This window comes from Mauremys mutica, chromosome 10 (assembly GCF_020497125.1).
Source record: "Mauremys mutica isolate MM-2020 ecotype Southern chromosome 10, ASM2049712v1, whole genome shotgun sequence".
Lineage (NCBI taxonomy): Eukaryota > Metazoa > Chordata > Testudines > Geoemydidae > Mauremys > Mauremys mutica.
In genome coordinates this window covers 49,965,971-49,986,320 of record NC_059081.1, presented here as the reverse complement: position 1 = coordinate 49,986,320, position 20,350 = coordinate 49,965,971, and the positions used below count along the sequence as shown (strand labels likewise).

General features: G+C 40.7%; 1 protein-coding gene across 3 annotated transcripts in view; it reads left to right on the top strand.

The window, feature by feature from the left end:
- Window positions 1-20,350, top strand: part of COL5A2 (collagen type V alpha 2 chain) — a 205,954-nt gene that overhangs the window by 108,838 nt on the left and 76,766 nt on the right. For all 3 annotated transcript variants that reach the window (XM_045032274.1, XM_045032272.1, XM_045032273.1), the window contains 6 exons: window positions 4,832-5,059; window positions 6,939-6,952; window positions 8,608-8,640; window positions 9,683-9,715; window positions 13,835-13,888; window positions 19,506-19,616. In XM_045032274.1, coding sequence (XP_044888209.1) covers window positions 4,873-5,059; window positions 6,939-6,952; window positions 8,608-8,640; window positions 9,683-9,715; window positions 13,835-13,888; window positions 19,506-19,616 — 432 coding nt within the window. In that variant the 5' untranslated portion in view covers window positions 4,832-4,872. The remainder of the gene's footprint in view (window positions 1-4,831; window positions 5,060-6,938; window positions 6,953-8,607; window positions 8,641-9,682; window positions 9,716-13,834; window positions 13,889-19,505; window positions 19,617-20,350) is intronic.

Sequence of the window (20,350 nt, the reverse complement as noted above, 5' to 3'; positions counted from 1 at the left end):
ATGTGTACGTGATGTTTAGAAGCAGAGATGAGTCAGAGTTGGAATGGCTGCTTCTTTCAGGTTTCTCCCTCTCCCATCAGTCAGACACTAAGGTGATAACAAATCTTTTCTGCTAGGTTGGTGGTATTTGGAGCAGATTAACAATTTTTCTGTTAGGCTGTATGTTACATGGCCTGTTATCTCCACATATAGTACTGCTGCCACAAGATGAAGGACAAATATGAGACTAGAAGAGGGTGAACAGAGAACAAGATTAAATTGTGCTGTGGACTTTTTCTTTTCAGCAAACCTGCAGAAGTACAGAGTAACAGGCCTGGTGTTTCAGCTTACATTTTCCAGAAAGTTAGCTATGTGTGTGTGTGTGTGTGTGTGTGTGTCAGAGAGAGAGAATAGAGTGTGAGTGAGACAGAGAAACTCCTGCATGTGCTTATCACAATCTGGCCCTACTCTGGTATGCCAAAGCAATTGCTATGTGGTTTATTTGAAGTTATTACAGTATGCTGATTTCGGGTTCAGTGACTTAGAAATTTCATTTATCCTAACTGCTTCTCATCTGAACTAGGCCACCAGTTCTAATGGTGACCCATTAAGGAAGATGTGGTCCATATGCCAGACATCTGGGGAAAAAAGCTCAATATGTCAGAGCATTATGTCATGCACACAGGGGAGAAGTGAAAAGAATGTGCTCCAGAGTACACTTTACAGCTTAGAAAATGGTTTACACTGTGTCATAACTGGACTGTACAGGACACATCAGCAATGTGTTTACTTCACAGTGACAACATTTCCTTCTGAACATTTGCATCAACAGTTGGAGTCATTTTGCCAGCCTACGTGATAACCCAATTAAAAACACTGGTTGATCTGTGCATAAATCAGGATTTCAGTTTCTGTTAGCAAGGTACAAAAGTCAATGCTGGTGGGTAGTAGTTAATGATACATCTGTTCCATTTCTCCTTGCTTTGACAATGATAAAATGACTTGAGTAAGGGCACAAACTTTAAATCCCCAAGTTTCTCACATTTATTGTTTTGTGTTTCTCTCTACATCTGGCTTTAATTTTAACAGAAATGCAGAGAACAGTTTGACTGAAATTGCACCATGATTTGTGCTGCTAATTTTTACCTTCATGCAATAATAATAATAATAATAATAAATAATTAATAAGATATCTGCATACAAGGCTGTATGCTAGTGGCTGAATTCAGTTTTACTTTTATATTTTTCCTTCTCTCTTAGTTCAGTCGCTTTGTCTCCTTTTTCCCATGTGAAACTGGAGAGACAAAAAGTTTTGAACTTCAAATATATATATTTCTTCTTATACATGTACAATATTAATGACGTGTATAAAATAGGAATCAATGTTTTTCATTGTTATACCTTTTTGCTTACAGTTAAATGTTATTGACTATTATAGATACATAGGGTGGAAACCTGGCTACCTTTAAGACAGTGGCAAAACTCTTGTTGAAGTCAATAGGGTCAGAATTTCACCCATAGTTTTGTAAATGTACTCACTTTACAAAATAAACAGGACAAGGAGGTCCTTGTCCTAGCGAGACTATGAATTCATAGAGACAAAAACAAAATACAGGCAACAAATTGGTCATAGGAGGGCATGAGGATTCTAATGCTGTAGAGATCAGTGTAGGAAAGCGTTTCAAGAGTAGGATTAAGGAAGGAGTAGGTTTAAGGAGAGGGAAGGCTTTGGTGGATGGGAAGCATGGGACTGTTCTAAGTATTAGGAGGAAGGATGAAAGGAGCTGTGAAACTGAGAGTTGAAAAAGATTTTTTTTTCTGATAGCCTCCATAATATGCTAGGCATTGTGTACAGTTACAAAAGAAAGCGTGGTCACTGCCCCATTGAATTTACACTGTAAAACAGATAACAGAGTAGTGGAATGGGAACATTGAATAAGTCGGATGGTCAGCTGGCGATCGGTCACTTAGTGATAATATAAAGTTGTAATATTTATATGATCTATGGATAATCCCACATTACATCATTGCTGCTGCTTGGAGCCATCACAATAGAGGTGGGTCCAGGGAGGATAAAATATTAAAGAAAGAATAGTCAGTGGTATCAAAAGTAGCCTCAGGGAGGATTGGGATGGAGCAGAAGCCCTGACAGATGGCCAAGACAGGTTATTAAACCTTGGTGAGAGTAGTTTCAGTGGAGTGGAGAAGGAGGAAACTAGTCTGGATGGGATCCAGATGGATCTGAAGAAGAACAACTCACTGTAAATGGCACATTGGATGAGTTTAAAAGTGAAGAGAAAAAGGAGATAGGCCAGTAATTGGAGTGGTGGATAAGGTTAAAAGGTAGATGTGTGTACCATGAAGGAAATATGTGTACATGTCATAGAGATAAAGTGGATGAAGTCATATCTTTTGAAGTTGGCCCAGTAAAAGATATTGCCTCACCCACCTTGTCTCTCTAATATCCTAGGACCAACATGGCTACAACTACACTGCATACACCTGTTATGACATTTTATTTTTATGAAATGTCATAGCAGGTATATGCATTTCCCTCACAATGCATGTCATAGCATGTATATGTAAACTGTGCATGGGTAATACAATTTTTTTCTTTGTGCTTAATTTCTAGTTATACATATAAATAGTTATAATCTATTATTTTTATCTACTATGAAAGTCTTAGATTTTCCTGTATACTTTTAACATTTTTCTACATATTTTGCCCCCATTCATTTCTTGTGTTTTAAAGGCCTGATTCATCCTGGCACCCAAGCTGAGCTTGGCACTAGAGCTGATTGGAGAAGGGCAAATATGGATTTATACCACTTTCATAGCTCCTCACTCTGAGGTTTTGCCCCCTCAGTGAAGTTCCAGCTGTTTCAGTGGCAACCTTACCTTGAATCTGGTCGCCTGTGGCCCCAGCAGCAGGGAATAGCTACAGCATATTGTTACACTGGCTCCTCTCCTTAGTAATCCTTCGAATAATCCCCCTACGCTATTAAGTGCAATTCCCCAGTGATGGTTACAGCAGTTTTACAGCCCTTTTATGCCAACAGATTGACATTGAAAGGTTAAGGCAGCTGTGAGTTGAGCCCATAAACTATAGCTGATTTGTGCAGTCCATGATGACTTTTCCTAACCAAGAAATAAAGTGGTAAAATAGCAAAATGTTACCAATACAGGACTCAATAAAGAATTAAAGGAAGGTAATATAAGTAATGCCAATCAACACAGGTCTGTGGAAAATAGATCCTGTCAAACTAACTTGATATTTTTTATGATGACATTACAAGTTTGGTTGATAAAGGTAATAGTGCTGATTTAATATACGTAAAAAGTGACAAAGAGTGCTGTGGCACCTTATAGACTAACAGAAGTATTGGAGCATGAGCTTTCGTGGGTGAATACCCACTTCATCAGAATACCTACTTTGTTGCGTCTGACAAAGTGGGTATTCACCCACGAAAGCTTATGCTCCAATACTTCTGTTAGTCTATAAGGTGCCACAGGACTCTTTGTCACTTTTTACAGATCCAGACTAACACAGCTACCTCTCTGATACTTAATAAACATAGACTTCTGTAGGTCATTTGACTTGGTACTGCATGACATTTTGATTAAAAAAAACTAGAAAGATATGCAATTAACATGCCATTAAGTATATTGGCTAACTGATAGATCTCAAAATGTAATTGTCAACAGAGAACAATCATCGAATGGCTGTGTTCCTAGTGGGGTCCCTTGGGTATCCGTTCTTGATCCTACTCTATTTAAAATTTTTATTAATGACCTGGAAGAAAACAAAATCATGTTTGCAGGTGACACAAAAATTGGGGATAAATGGTAAATAATGAAGAAGACAAGTTAGTACTATACAGAGTGGTCTGGATCTCTTAGTAAGCTGGGTGCAAACAAACAATATGCATTTTAATATGGCTAAATGTAAATGAATAGATCTAGGAACAAAGAATATAGGCCACACTTACAGAATGGGTACTCCATCCTGGGAAACAGTGACTGAAAAAGATTATGGATCATGGTGGATAATCAGCTGAACATGAACTCCAAGTTTGACACTGTGGCCAAAAGGGCTACTGCAGTCCTTGAATGCACAGACAGGAATCTTAAGTAGGAGTATTACCCCTGTGTGTGACTGCTGCTGGAATACTGTGTCCAGTTCTAGTTGTCCACAATTCAAGAAGGATGTTGATAAATTGGAGAAGTATCAGAGAAGAGCCACAAGAATGATTAAAGGATTAGAAAACAAGCCTTACTGTGATAGACTCAAGGAGCTTAACCTATTTATCTTAACAAAGAGAATATTAAAGGGTAACTTTATTTCAATCTGTAAGTACGTACACGGGGAACAAATATTTAACAATTGTCTCTTCAGAGACAAGGTATGGCATGATCCAATGGCTAGTAGCTGAAGCTAAACAAATTCAGACTGGAAATAAGGTGTAATTTTTTAACAGTGATAGTAATTAATCTTTGGAACAACTTACCAAGAGTCATGGTGGCATCTCCATTACTGATAATTTTTAAATCAAAATTTTCAAAAAGATATACTCTAAGAATTATTTGGGGGAAGTTCTATGTCCTCTGTTATACAGGAGGTCAGAGTAGATGATCACCAATGATCCCTTCTGGCCTTGACATTTATGAATCAAAGAGGTTAAAGAGTTAGCATTTTAAAGTCCCAAGGACTGGTTTCTACTCCATTGTTGGGCTGTTGTCTTCATCTCTCATGTGCTTTTTGGACCCATAACATACTGTTCCCAGTTAACACACTCCTCCTGTGGTTTAGCAGTTTGCAAGTGCCTAAAAAGTGTTTTTTGTTCTTTCCTAGAAGAGGATGCTGAAGAAATAGCCTGCACTCAAAATGATCAGATGTACCTGAACAGGGATATCTGGAAGCCCACACCGTGCCAGATTTGTGTCTGTGACAATGGAGCCATTCTCTGTGATGAGATTCAGTGTCAGGATGTGTTAGAATGTGAGAACCCTCAGATTCCCCCAGGAGAATGCTGTCCTGTGTGCCCCAACACGGCACGTGTTGATTTTGAAGGCAATATTGGTAAGGCTACTTTAGATTCCTTATTTTACATGAAGCCTGGTAAGCTGACATTTTGAACAATGTCATCTCTGATATGGTAGTTTGAGATGAGCAAAGGAGATGGTGTTCAGATGCAGATCTGCCCAGGGTTTGGCATTTGGATGTGATGCAAAAGTAAGGCTAAAGTTCAGGTTCAGCAAACTCTCACAAGCAAACTTGTGAGATCAGCTATTCTCACGAGATTTCCACAGTCTTAGACTCGAATCTCAATAGAATGGTTATTCCAGTGAGATTTTTGCTGTCTTGAGTTGTATCTGAGCTGGGTCTGAAAGAGAGTTCCTTTCTGGCTGCAGTTCTTACACACACCCAATACTGTTGAGGTCACTTCATAACCAGAGGTTTGATCTTAATCCCCCTTTTGGAATCTTGATGAGGTTTGGATTTCAGGTTCTTGTTCGGATCCATCTTTATAAAAACATATCAATTTGATAGTTACATTCCATACACACCACCTATTTTCCCTACTAAAATTGTATATGTGTAAATATAAAAATTGTTTAATACAATTAAAGAAATTTCAGAGTGTGAAAGCATGTGATGTACAAATAAATCCAGATGAATAAACCTGACTCTTCAGTGAAAGCCAGACTAAACCTCTTATGAGATATAAAAAAGGTTTACTTCATCTTTTAATTTTTAATATTTTTCATTTCGGTTTTTTTTTGCTCATTTGAATATTCTTCTTCTGTACGGGCCCAGAAACAGAAAATACAAGTAATTTTACATTAAAGACTGTTTTTGTCACATTTCCAGTTCAGTTTTTTCAGACCCATGAGATTAAGATAAAATTTTGAAAAAAACAATGGGGTAGCTTTCTGAACAAAAATCTCTAAACTTTTCATTCTATACACCTTAACATTGTGTATTATGTTATTTGAACCATATAATCATCTAAAGGCATTTGAAAAAGGGAATAATCATCTAAAGGCATTTGAAAAAGGGGATAATTACTCCTGGTTATGTTAGTGTAAATAATGTGGAGTAACGATAAAGGGAACATAGGAGGGAGTTGTATCATTAAGCAATAAGACAAGACATGGCATGCATTAATAAGCAGATGGTGCATACTTGCTGTGCATTAGGAGGCATTAGGCCATGGATGAGTGTCTTCAAGGAAGAAGAGCATTATGGATACATTCTGGAATGTGTTGATGCTATTAAAGATATTAATAAATATCCCTCCTAAAGATTTTTGTTATGAGCTTCACCTCAGAGCTCTGAACTCACTGCCAGTGGGGACTGTACATGAGTATTGCAAGTACTTGACAAAAAACTCAAAGATCATTCAATCGTCTGTAGCTTTTGAAAAAAAAAAATCAGTGTCAAATACCATGATATCGGGTGGGATTTTCAAAAGTGCTGGTCTGTCTGTTCCCAGTGAAGTTGACAGGAATTTCACCATTTACTTGAGTCGGAGCAGAGTTAAGCCCATGTTGAGCACTGTTGAAAATCCCACCATAGTGTTAAGCATTCTTAAAGAGTCCTGGAGCCAGATGTATTCACTTACGGAAAGGGGGAAATTAGTGTGGATATACAGTGGGACACCATTAAAATATCATTTGCTATTCTGGGGTAATTGTATTAAACATGGTATTTCCTATTCTGTCCAACACTCGGAGAGGCCGGGCATCTAGGGAACTCTTCCACACCTTACTGATCCCCATTCAGGAAGGTGGGGCATGTTTACCTCTGGGCACTTCTCAAGCTCCCCATTGGCAAACTCACTATTTCCTATGCCTCCATGTTGCACCATTCTGTCTGTACAGACATCCATTCACTCCTTAGAATGTTTTGCCTCTCTCAGTAAACTAATTTGTTTCCTTTTTTGCTCCTTTTATAGGTAGAGGAAGGAAGGTAAGTTTTACTTTTTATCGTTTTAAGTGTATTAAAGCCCTAAAAAGGCTCCAGTCCTTTACTTATGGCACTTAGATAATTTAAATTATACAGTAAAATATCACAAACACTGCTCATCTCACTCTGGCTAGTGGATATATCAACATGTCCCAGAAGACATCATAAAATAGTTAACCTCCTACAGCTGGGAGGTTAATAATGAAACCTCTTTGTTCTCACCGAACCTTCTTCCTAATGCCTGGGGAGATTGCAGTCTATCTAGTAGGTTACCAAATCCTGGGGTGGAAGGGCCCACAACCTAGGTTCCCTTATGGAGAGCACCCTCCCAGAAACCTCCTCTCTTTTATCAAGGAAGTTCCAGCTGTAGTACCTCAGCTGGCTTCATCTCTAGCAGCATCACACAGGGATAAAAGGGGTCCAGACTATTTAAGACTTTATGCTGGGATTTTGTAAGGGAGTTAGGTGCCCAACGCCTCCTGATCCCCTTAGGTCCCTGAAAATCCCAGCTTCAGCACCTTGTATTCCACACATAAACTAATTTGTAGTTGGTTCATATCCTGGAGCGCTGGTGTAATGAGTCCCAACATGGAGACCTGTTTAATAAGCAGGGTATTATAACAGCTTCATACTACCTAAATAATACTATTAAGAATTCTGTGTGTGTTACATTTGCTGTTATATTTAATTAATTCATGAAGTTGACCATGGATCAATTAGATCTTTGCATTGATCACTAGAGATTGCATACAAGAGTCAACATGCAAATGCTCTTTAGCTCTATTTCAATTATGCACTTATTTGATCACTATGTGTCATGAATAAATATTTAAAAAATATAAAAATCTTTCCAGCATCCCTTCCACTTTCACTACTGTAATAGTTCAGCTGATACAACAGAGCTCAGCTAACAGCATTACTTTATTCAACACTCAACACTATATCTCATCAGAGAAAGAACAAAGCAAAATTGAAACTGAGGTACTCAATTCCCATAGGGTTAGCAACCCTTATCTGATTTCACATGAGTGTACACAGTGGAGATGGTCCTGAAGAGGAAAAAATAGCTCATTTTACATTTTTTCAGCCTTCCAAAGTTCAAGAGTGTTTGGATCTGGAGGTTAATTTTGACCCACTGTTGACCAGCCTGAGTGGTATGTTACTATAGATACAGTAGAAGGCATTCTCTCCTGGTAAGATACTTTTGTTGTCTGTTGGTGTGAGAATGTCTGTAACATACCACATTGTGTGAGGATAAGCAGGGAGAAAATGTGTTGTAGTGAGATCTCTTAGAAAAAATGCAAATTTAAATACTTACCTCCAATAAATAACCTATTAAGAGGGGAGCTAGCCTCAAATAAGTATTTAACATTCATTTATATTTTTTAAGTGTTAGGTTGTAGATATTCAGTAACTCTAAACATTCACTTCTAAGTAAATGCAGTAGCAGTATTAGCGGATAATATCTTTATACCTTCCTCTGTGGAACTAAATTGAATGTACTTAGATTGTTACTTGGTAAACCAGGCAAGGAAGTTTAATGTCACAGTGTGCATCATATGTCAGTAATAACGTTGGAGAAGGCAGTTAAAGTTCATAAATACTGTTATTCATTAATAGTCTGCTATCTGAGCTATTTTTGTTACTGTACCCTGCAGGGACAAAAAGGAGAGCCTGGAGTGGTGCCAATTGTAAGTTAATTTCTTCTTCGTTTATCAGTGCTTTTTGGAAGTATACATGTCTCATGCTGTAATTTAGGAGATTTAAGAAAATTAATCACCCATATAACAGAATTGTAGCATTTATCCAATGAAAATATGTAAATTATTTAACACCAGCAACTGCCACAACAAGATTTTTAATAGTTGCATTTAGTTGTGAGGAATAAAATTAAGTCTATGGAGAATTTATTCCTAAAATATAACCAACAGGAGTTTTTGATGGCTAATATTTCATATGTGCCATTGAAATCTGTCAATTGTAATTTTGGAAAAAAAATTCTGCAGAATTAAACCTTTACATAGTGAGTTTCTTTTTCATAGTTGGAATCTGTGTGTAGTGTAATGGGCAATTTGTTAATATTAGAAGGGTCTAGAACTCGTAAGTAGAGCTGGTAAACAAAATCAGCAGTTTCTTAATTGAAAACTACTTGTTTTTGACATTTTTTATTTTTTAAAAATGCTCAAAATTCAGAATTCAAGATATTTTTTAAATAATTGTGTGACAGTTGCAACTTTCTGTCAGTTATTTATTTTTCTCCTCCCCGCCCCCCACAGGAAAACTATGGGGAAAGGTAAAAACATTAGAGAAAGTGAGAATAATTCAGTTTCTCTCACATTTACTTTTTCCTCCTGGAAAAAGTTGACAATACGATTTTTTGTAAAAAGAGAAAAAGTGGTGGAAAAAGACTTTTAAAAACTTTTTCTAGTGGAAAAGTGAAAAAAAAGTTAAAAAGAGAGAGAAAGTAACACCCTCACTTTTTAAAATCTTTATTCACACTTTTCTAGTAGAAAAAAGTCAGCATAAAATTATCATCATACTTCCAAAGTCCTTGTTATGTACTGAAAAGGTACTGAAATTTAAAAGGGGTTACAAAATCCTAAAAGTTGTCAGGTAGCTTAATTTACTGTACAAATCTTCATCGTTCAGTGAGCAGTTTTCCTTACGGTAGCCATGACAAATACATTCCTAGTGTTTTGTGAAAGTTTTAGCTCATGTCTTCTCTTTGTTTAGGTTACAGGAATACGAGGCCGCCCAGGACCATCAGTAAGTAGTGTCTGAGCTTCTGTTCTTCTGATTATATTATTTCCAGTCTCTTCAATTTCCATTTTTTTTACTGTGAAAATGACTGTAATACCTGATGGATGAGGCAGGCTAGGGGGAAGTCCAGAGCACTAGTCAAGTGTGTGCAGGTGGTTGGGCAGCCAGGAGGTTCACTGGTATCAGAGGCAGTGGTCTGAGTTCTCTCAGGGGTCGGTAGCTGGGAGAGCCAATCCATGGGGCTGGGTCAGTGGGCTGTGGAGGCAAGGTCAGGTGATGTGGCAAGGCAAGAAAGCCAAGTCATTGCTCCTGGGGGACTTCTGCACCACTGCGCATGTGCATATTTAATGAGCCCTGCAGATTTCTATTTTTTTGCGCAGAAAAAAGCTTCTGCCAAAATGTTGCTGCAGATCCACCTTTTCCGCACCAGACGGCGCTGTGGTGCAAGAACAGCAAGCGGCTCTCAATAGAAAATAACTTCTGCAGTTCCGCCTTTTGCCCCCCAGAGGGCGATGTGGTGATAGCTCCCCGCCAGGGCGGGTGCGGGGGTGGGAAGCGAGAGCTGCCTTGGCAGCACTTGTCAGGCCAGGTCAGGAGACAGGGTCTGGGGGAGGACAGGCTGGGGCAGGGGCTGAATGGGACTGGAGGCACAGGGACAGGTGCGAGGGGGGTGAGGGCACAGAGACACATGGGGATGGGGGAGGGGTGCAGGGGAAGGGGGAGGGGTACAGGGACACATAGGGCTGGGGGCTGGGGGAGGGGTGCAGAGCTACATAGGGACAGGGGAGTGGCTGGGTAAGGGCACAGACACAGGTGGGGACAGGGGCAAATATGCCTGACTGAATGGGAGAGGCTAGGGGGTCAGCCAGGGTCTGCATGGGGGAAGCTCCCTAACAATCCCTCCCTACCACCCCTCAAAATCTGTTCCATACTTTTCCTATCCGTACCCAACAGCCGTCCAAGTTCACACCCAGGCTCCTTCCCAGCAATTTCTTCCCTCTCCCTCAGCTCCTCAATTACCCTGACACCCCCCCCCAAGCCTTTGCACTGCTTCTGAGGGGTGCAAGAAATACGGTTCTGTATTGTAGTTTAAATGAATTATTACTCAGAGTTCTGTATTAATATGCCTAGTAAGGAATCTTATTTGTCAGAAAACATTTCCTGAATCTTTTTTGTTGTTTGTATTGTTACAGACATACTTGCTGACAGATATTTTGAAATAAATGTCCAAAAATAATTGAAACTGATGTGATTTTATTGTGTTATTTTGACAATTAAAATTTTGCAGAATTTTAAAATATTTTGTCCATAATTTTTAATTTTTTGGCACAGAATTCCTCCGGGAGTAATGACAGTCATGCAAATCAGCAAGGCAAGGCGTCTAGGCAGCAACCAGCAGGCAATGGCCTGTTGCTCAGGCAGCTTCCCCTTCCTATTGGGGCTGTTATATAGTCCAGGTACTCAATGAGAGTGCTGTCTGTCCAGCCAATCAGGGGCCTCGAGCATGGCTACTGTCTGTCTGTCGGCCTTTAGCACTAAGGCTGTTGGTCAGGGGTACCAATTCGTTGTGGTGCAGTGGCTAAAGATGCTGCTTAGGGATCTAGCATGCCTGGGTTCAGTATCAGCATCCTGACAGTAACTATTAACTGACTGTAAGCTCTTTGGGCAAGGATTTTCTTTCTGATCTGTGTTTGTACCGCACCTTTCCAAATGGGGTCCTGGTGCATGACTGGGAATCTTATGCACTACAATAATACAAATAATAAATATTAATTAATAAATAATAATAAAGGGGCAAACCTTGTCTGAGCTTCCATGGTTGTGGAGGGTCCTGCCTTCAATGTAGCTGCTATGGCTCCACTAAGCAGGGAAGGAGCAGGACTGGGGACCCTGTGCTGGTGTTTAAACCCATTAGTATGCTGCAGAGAACAGCTCATTGAAGGCTAATTGAGATACAGCATGCAGAGGTGGATTGAGAAGGGAGAGAAATGGGGCAGAGTCCTGTGGGTCCAACAACCAGTGAACCTCCTGGTACTGTATGTCGGAAGCTGTAATAGAAGCCACATATTGTCTCTGCTACAAGTATGTGACCTGGTGGGGATGGAAGGTTGCATTTTTCACCCTCCTATGCAGGAATTGGTACAGGGCAGGGGTAGGATATGCTCATCCATGAAAGCCATAAATACTGAAAGAGGGGTGTGAGAGGGCACTAAACTTCAGGGGCCATATTGTCCTTCTGTTAGGTAGCCTACAACAGTGGTTTTCCACCTGTGGTCCATGGACCTCTGAGGGTCTGCAGACTATGTCTTAGATTTCCAAAGGAGTCCATACCTCCATTTGAAATTTTGTAGGAGTCTACAAGTGAAAAAAAGGTAGAAAACAACTAACCTATAACAATAAGATGTAAGAAGCAGCTCACAAGGGAATGAGTTACATACAGCCAGGAATTCTGGTATACTGCCCCAAGGGCCAATGAACGTGGCAGCAGGAGTTATGAAGCCACAGAAAAGAGAGCATGAAAAAATAAATTAAGGACATGGACACAGGAACCCAGACAATGCTAAATACTCCCTCTGGGAATGGAAATGAATCAGACGTATAAGAGAGAGACAAATAAAGCAGCCCTAAGCTGCTGTAAAATCTTTGGCAGAATGCAGTTGTTCTGCTGAGCATGCACAACGACATCAGGAAAGGATGATCTTGAGATCATAGGACAGAAGAAAAGGATGGAGCACATAAGAAATGGAAAGCAGGTTGCTAGGGGATTTCTGGCACTAAAACAAATGGACAGTGCCATAGCACCTGTGTGAGTGGGTTTGGCCACCAGGTGTGCCTTGTGGATATTGAACCCATTGACCTATTTGTAGGGATTGATGCCCAATTCCACCCTTGTATATGTGCATGTACAAAATGTCTGCTGAGATCCAGGGCATCAGGGCCTGTCCTAGTATCCTTTGGAGAATCCTTTGTTCTTCAGTGTGAACCATGTCCTTAAGGATTCATTTCTTCCTTATTTTCCAGATCTGCATCTAGCACTTCTCTGTAATGCTTCTTGCATCATTAAAGTTGCTGTCACCTCATCTGGCCCAGGGCAGCTGTTCTGATCTCCTTTTTCTTTCCATCCTTTTTGGGTACTGCCTTCTGCTGCTGCTTCGTGATTATGTTTATACTTTTTTCCCTATTTGGTTGCTACTTTGGCTGCTGTGTGTGTGGCCTCTCCTGTCATTTCCCTTCTCGTGTCCACCCTCTGGTGCTTGTTCATTAAGATGGGTATCCATTCCCAGGGAGAGGGTTGCATGTATGCTGAACACCTCTTTCTCTGTACCTTTTGAAGCTGAAATTTTCTTGCATGCACTCTTTCCTGCACCCCTTGGATGAAAGGGCTCTCAATCAAGATGCTCTTCAAGAGTAACACCTTCACAACTAAAATGAATTTCTCTCTTCTTTTCCCCACCCCAGAAATAAATGAGAGATGTTGGGTGGAATTCTGCCCCCATTCAAGTCAATGGACTAGCAGTAGGGCCAGGATTTTATCCCTTGGGTATGATTTTCCATTGCCTTCCACCTTTCACCTGCACAAAGTGAGAGCAAAATGGATGTAAAATGCTACCACCAATATGACAGTGGAGAATTCTCTTTTGATAGAGGAGCCACTCTGGGGTCACTGCTTCCGGCCTCATGGCCAAAGTGCAGATCTGGTCAGATCTGCATCAATGGTGCAGATCTGTGTTCTGGCACAGGGAGTCTGCTGAATTGCACAGGGGACAAGCACCTCTTTTGTAGACTGTCTGAATCCTGTAGCCTGACTGCAGTGGAATAGCACTGGTTCTACCACCTCTGGGGACGTATATGCTTGAGAAAAAATGGGGAGCGTTTGAGGCTCTTTGTGATATTCATGATATTGCTGTCTAACACTGCTTTCCTGACTCTGTAAGAAGTGATTTGAAGTGAGTCCACCTTTTTAAAAGGAAAAAAACCCAAAGTACTGCCTCACATTGAGTGTATGCTTTCCGGAGAAGGGCTGTTTTTATAAAATTACTTTTTAAATAATTATTTCATTTTACATTTTCAAAACTCTGTAGATCATTAGCTCAATGTATTTAATGATTTTATTTATTCCTTTAGGGACCTCCAGGTTCACAAGGACCAAGAGGAGAACGAGGACCTAAGGGGAGACCCGTAAGTTGCTAAATGCTGTTCCTAGAAGTTCACTTAATCAGTATTCACATGCAGGGCTGACCTCAAAGTGCTAAATTGTTTTACATCTGCTCTAAGATCCAATGCCTTATAAACATTCCTGTTCCTTTCCACCCACCTCCCAAAACACAGATCACAAAGCCAGAGGATTTTATATCTACCAGTTCTCTGAATAGTTTGAAACGTGAATTTTACCTTTGAAACAATTGTCTAATGTCTAGAGGCATTGCAACTGACTAGTCATCATTTGCCAACACTTACCCAAAATGAGACATGAAGTATCTCATACCGTTGTATGGCAATTAAAGGTAAATATTGACTTTTTAATGGCGACAACATTGTATCAGAGGTGATGTTAACTGCTTACTGCAGCCCCCATTGGCCTGGAGCGGCGAACTGCGGCCACTGGGAGGCACAAATGGCCAAATCTGCGGATGCGGCAGGTAAACAAACCGGCCCGGCCCGCCAGGGGCTTTCCCTGAACAAGCGGCGGCCCTAGTTTGAGAACCACTGGCTTAGAGTATTTCAAAATGGAAGAGAGGGCAGAACGTGGAAGTATGTTAGTGAATAGTATTATTAAGACTGCATTTCCAAAATAAATGCTTAATAAAGGAATTTCAGCATCTGCATGATTCGTATGAACCACAGAAAGGCTGAAAGGGAATGATGGAGATATCAAAGGAGTTGAGGTTCTTTCAAGTGGGTATAAAAAGGATCCTTTCAATCTCAGAATTCTCTTCTCTGCTCATAATGTTCTAGCATGGAAACTTTGAAGTAGGATTATGCTTTATAATGGTAGACTATTTCTCCAACATGTTCCTTATTGAAACAAAACCACAGCAAAAATACAGAAGCTGCTTTAAACAGGTTTTTAGATTTTAAACAGCAACATTATTTCAATTTATCTTGGATACTCTCTCATCCCTTAATACAGAGGAAGTTCTCATTGACTGCCCGTGGCCTTGACCAAAGGCCAGACCTCTGAGATCCATAAGAATGCTTTACTCCTTTCCACCCCCACTCCTCCCACCCAAAATTTTGAGCCTGCTTTTGGAAAGGGGGGCCTCCATGCTAATGCTGACTTTTTATTTCCTTATGGACCTGCATTTAAGGAAAACAAAAACATTTAGATGTAAATGAAGTAGCGTGATATTTTTCTACCTTTATTTTAGGCATCAGATTATTTGTTAATCATGTAATGTGATGAAATGCCACTTGGTGGATGAGTTTAGCAGCTGTAGGTTTATAAAATACATTGCATTGTGGGAGGAAGAGTTTTGAAATAGGAAGCAATGTAGCTGCCTGTTTAGCAGCAGCAACCTTTGTTTCCGCAATCTGCCTCCTGGGATTGAACAGTTACTTCTTTGAATTCAAACATTATTATTCTTAGTTTTTACAAGCAATGTTTTTACATGATTGAAAATAAACTAAATCTTGTTCAGGGGGCCCTAGTTTCACTTAGTATACTGGTACAGTAGGTATTAATTATATTACTGTCTTAATAGTATGATAAACTGTGGTTTGAAACTGTTTTACTGTGGACTATTTTCTTTCACTATAATATCAAAGGCAAAACTTTAATCTTCTGTTTTCTCAGTACCAGTAACAAATAACCACAGTATTATTATATTTGCAGTAAATTGTGTACATGTTCAAAGGTTGCCACCTTGTGGCCTAGCTGGAATATCTCTTGCTTAAAATCTCCCCATGTTTGCTGAGTTACTAAAAGATGTACAGGGACAAACAAAATGGTTTTACAAAACTAAAACATTCAATATGAGCTACTTCCAGCTGGTTAGTTTGTCCTCTCCAAATAAATATAAACACACAATTTGCTAGTTTTCATTCCACGGTGTTGATGTCGCAGCTGATGAATTTTTGGAGGTTAAAAAAATGCTTCACATTATATTTTTTCCTACCACAAAGTATGTGTCTAAAGGGATGTTTTGGTATAAAGCTAGTGCATTGTTGCCCTCAAACTCCATTTAGCATGGAGGGTTCAGTGCTTGTGGGCCAGTCAAAACAAAATAAAACATCTGGAGACAACAAATAAATACTATTGGCCATAATTTTCAAACATGACTGGTAATTTTGGGTGCCTCAATTTTTCGGGTGCTCAACCTGAGACATTTTAAAGAGGCTTGATTCTCAGGTGGCAGACGCTCCTCACCTTCTCTTAAATCAGACTGCTTTAAGGTGTCTCAAGTTGGACATCAATTGTCATTTTAGAAAAGCTTGTCCCATTGTTCATTGGCATACATATCTTCCTTCCAGTGGGTGGATTCTGTCTGTTTCGTTCCAGAACAAAGAAAAGAAAATAAAAAAACACTTTGCTCCTGGTTTTAGATTGTAAGATGTTTGAGGCTGACATTGTCTACCTCTGTTTGTTTAAGACCTAGTATAATGGGGCCCAATATTGTCTGGGGCCTGTGGGTGATATTGTAATTTACATATTAAATAATAATGCAGGATTTCTGAGGAGACTCTAGTAGTCTTACCATCTGTGTGCATCCATCCTACAGGGATGGGCTCATTCTAGTCCGGGGTGGGCAAACTTTTTGGCCCGAGGGCCACATCGGGGTTGCGAAACGGTATGGAGGGCCGGGTAGGGAAGGCTGTGCCTCCCCAAACAACCTGGTCCCTGCCCCCTATCTGCCCCTCTCAGAGCCCCCAACCCATGCAACCCCCTCTGCTCCTTGTCCCCTGACCACCTCCTATCCAACCCCTCCCCCCGCTCCTTGTCCACCCCCCCCCGGGACCCCACACTCTAATCGTCCTCTGCTCCCTGTCCCCTGATTGCCCCCCTGGACCTCCTACCCCTTATCCAACCCCACCACTCCCCGCCCCCTTACCATGCCGCTCAGAGCAACAGGACCGGCTTATTGGAAAGCCTGGGAGGTGGGTGGGCGCAAGCTGCGCAGCCCGGCAGGAGTGGTGGGCCAGAGCGCTCCCCATGCAGCAGAGTGGCTGCGGGGTAGGGGGGACGGCAGGGGAGGGGCCAGGGGCTAGCCTCCCCAGCCAGGAGCTCAGGGGCCAGGCAGGACAGTCTCGTGGGCCAGATGTGGCCCGCGAGCTGTAGTTTGCCCACCTCTGTTGTAGTCCATAGCTTCCGTTCAGTCAACAACTAGAACTGAAGTTCAGACAGCGTGTATGTGTATGATAAGGGAGAAGGCTGCTTTTCTCCCACGTTGCTAGGATCACATGACTTCTGACCATAAAAACTATATAGCTGGAATTATGTCAGAAAGCATTAACGTATCCCCTGGGAGTTTTGAGGAGTTCTTTAGTAGCTGATATGGTAGACATGGGCTAGCCTAATGCAGTCCCCAATTCCCGGGGGACTCATTCCAATGCACAGCAAACCCTCAGATGATTACAATCCTTATCAAATAGAAATAAACGCAAGCCAGCTGGTTATAGCAGTACAGCATGTGTTTGTAATGATGGCTCATTAAGGAAGACTTCATAAGTTTTATGGTTGCGGGCTCTTTATAGAGATTTAGCAAAGTTCAAAGGCTCATAAAATGTTTCCTTCACTATAATCAAACATTTCTCTCCATGTGTAGGTGGAAGTGAAAGTGGTGGTCGGAGCAAACACTTCAAAGTATTTATTCATTTAAAAATGGATTTTTACGTGTCCATGAAATATTTCTATTGATTTTTGGCTGTTTAACTCCATTGATGTCTTGCCAGCTGCTTCTTTATTTAGTTCTTCTTCTCATACAAGCTGGATGCAGGGGAAAGGGGACAATATGGAATTCACTAGAATGACCATGTGACTGTAGTTACTCAGAGAAGCTATGGGATAGATTCTGGTCTAATTTATGCCACTTCTAATCTGAGGTAACTCCTTGGCATCAGTTAACCTAGTATTTTTACTGGTATAGATCACATTCTGAGGCCTGGTGTACACTAGAAAATTAAGACAGCTTAACTACATCGCTCAGGGGTGTGAAAAAGCAGTGTAGGTGAGCCAACCTAGACAGTGCTAGGCTGACAGAAAAATTCTTCTCTTTTGATCTAGCTACCACACCTCAGGGAGGTGGATTACTTGTGCTGACAGGAGAAACCCTCTCATCAGTGTAGGTAGTGTCTACACTGAAGCATTGCAGCGGCACAGTTGCTCTGCTCTAGCATTTCAAGTTTAGGCAAGCTCTGTTCTTGTGTGTCATTTGTGCAGCAAATTCATGATAGTTGGAGGTCTGTCTCTGATAAGAGGCTGCAAACATTCAGCTTCACTGAAATCTACTCTGTAATTCTTGCTACACTTACAGTGTGTGCAAGGCTAAGCATTTCTAAAGCCACAATAAACACCTTTCGGGAATGATATGAACTGTTCCTGGGCCCCTAAAACAATATTTTTAAAGAAGACAGTCTAATTTATCTTCATAATTGATGGCTGCTGTTACTTCCAGACAGTGCTGCTTGTCTGAGGACCAGGAATGATCACGAGAATGGTCATTTTAGTCAGACTAATGGTCCATCTAGCCCAGTATCCTGTCTTCTGATAGTGGCCAGTGCCAGATGCTTCAGAGGGAATAAGCAGAACAGGGCAATCATTAAATGACCCATCCCCTGTTGTCCAGTCCCAGATTCTTGCAGTCAGAGGTTTAGGAATACTCAGGACATGGAGTTGCATCCCTGACAATCTTGGCTAATAGCCATTGATGGACTTATCTTCCATGAACTTATCTCATTCATTTTTGAACCTGGTTATACTTTCCACCTTCACAACATTCCGTGGCAATGCGTTCCACAGGTTGACTGTGCATTGTGTGAAGGAGTACTTCCTTTCTGTGTGTGTTTTAAATCTGCTGCCTATTAATTTCACTGTCTGACCCCTGGTTCTTGTGTTATGTGAGAGGTAAGTAATTCTTCCCTATTCACTTTCTCCACACCATTCATGATTTTTTAAATCTCTGTCACATCCCCCCCTTAGTTGTCTCTTTTCCAAGCTGCATGGTCCCAGTCTTATTACTTTCTCCTCATATGGAAGCTGTTCCATACTTGTAATCATTTTTGTGGCCCTTCTCTGTACATTTTTCAATTCTAATACATCTTTTTTGAGATGGAGCAACCAGAACTGCTGTCAGTATTCAAGGTGTTAGCATACCACAGATTAACATAATGGCATTATGATATTTTCTGATTTATTATCTATCCCTTCCCAAATAGTTCCTCTCATTCTGTTAACTTTTTTGACTGCCACTGCACACTGAGTAATGTTTTCAGAGAACTATGCACGATGACTCCAAGTTCTTTTTCTTGAGTGGTAACAGCTAAATTAGACCTCATCATTTTGTATGTATAGTTGGGATTATGTTTCCCAAGGTGCATTACTTTGCACTTATCAACACTGAATTTTATCTGCCATTTTATTTAGTTTTGTGAGATCCCTTTATAACTGTTTGCAGTCAGCTTTGGACTTAACTAGCTTGAGTAGTTATGGGGATGCTGTCTGCTTGAGGACCTTTTCAGCAGAAATATTACCATTCCCCTTGGGTTTAATAAAAGCTAGTCAAACATATGTAAATTCTAATGAAGCTCACTAATATATTTGGTATGTATCTGCATTAATTTCTGCTGACTTTCTTTCTAGGGTCTTCGTGGTCCTCAAGGGATTGATGGGGAACCCGGTATCCCTGGACAACCTGGTGATCCTGGACCCCCAGGACATCCAACTCACTCAGGACCAGATGGGAGGAATGCAGTAAGTTTTATAGATGCATAAGTATGGGACCCAGGTGGATGATGGACTGGAGCTAGCAATGTGCAAATGCCCCCAGTTCCCATTCACCACAGGATCTGTCTTTCAGAGACACAAAACTGGCCATCGAAAGATGGCTTAGGGTTGCGGTGTTGTGGATATGATTCCTATCCAGTCATTAATCTCTGCCACCCATTCTGATTAAAATGAATGATACCTGGGGCCATGGGTGAAGAAGCACAGTGAGTGTGGTGCCAGCCAATGGTAAGTGATCAAGTTTGCAGAGTGTCAGTGTGGCTGTGTTTTGTACATGCAGTAAATCAGGATTTAAGTACTTACATATGTTGGTAGTTATTTCAGCCTCTTCTAACTTTAAGTTTTCTAACCAGCACAGGTTTAATTAGTGAATAGATACTTTTTGTGAATAGTTAAGATGATTCTTGCTCTCAATTTCTGTTGCATCTCTGAGAGGATGGGGATATTAACCTACTACTTTTGTGTGCTCATAGATAGTAGGCTTGGAAAAGACCATCAAGGTAATTTAATCCACTTCTCCTCTATACTAAATGGCTGGAGGAGGGGTGAGAGAATGAAATCTTTTCCCTTTAATTAAACTGAAACAAACGGATCAAATAAGAAGCTAATGGGAAGGGTGGAAAGTATCTGTCGAAGATGCAAATAGTGGCAAAAAGAGGATTGGTGATTTGGAAGGGCTAACTTTGGAGGAAGGTCTGAAA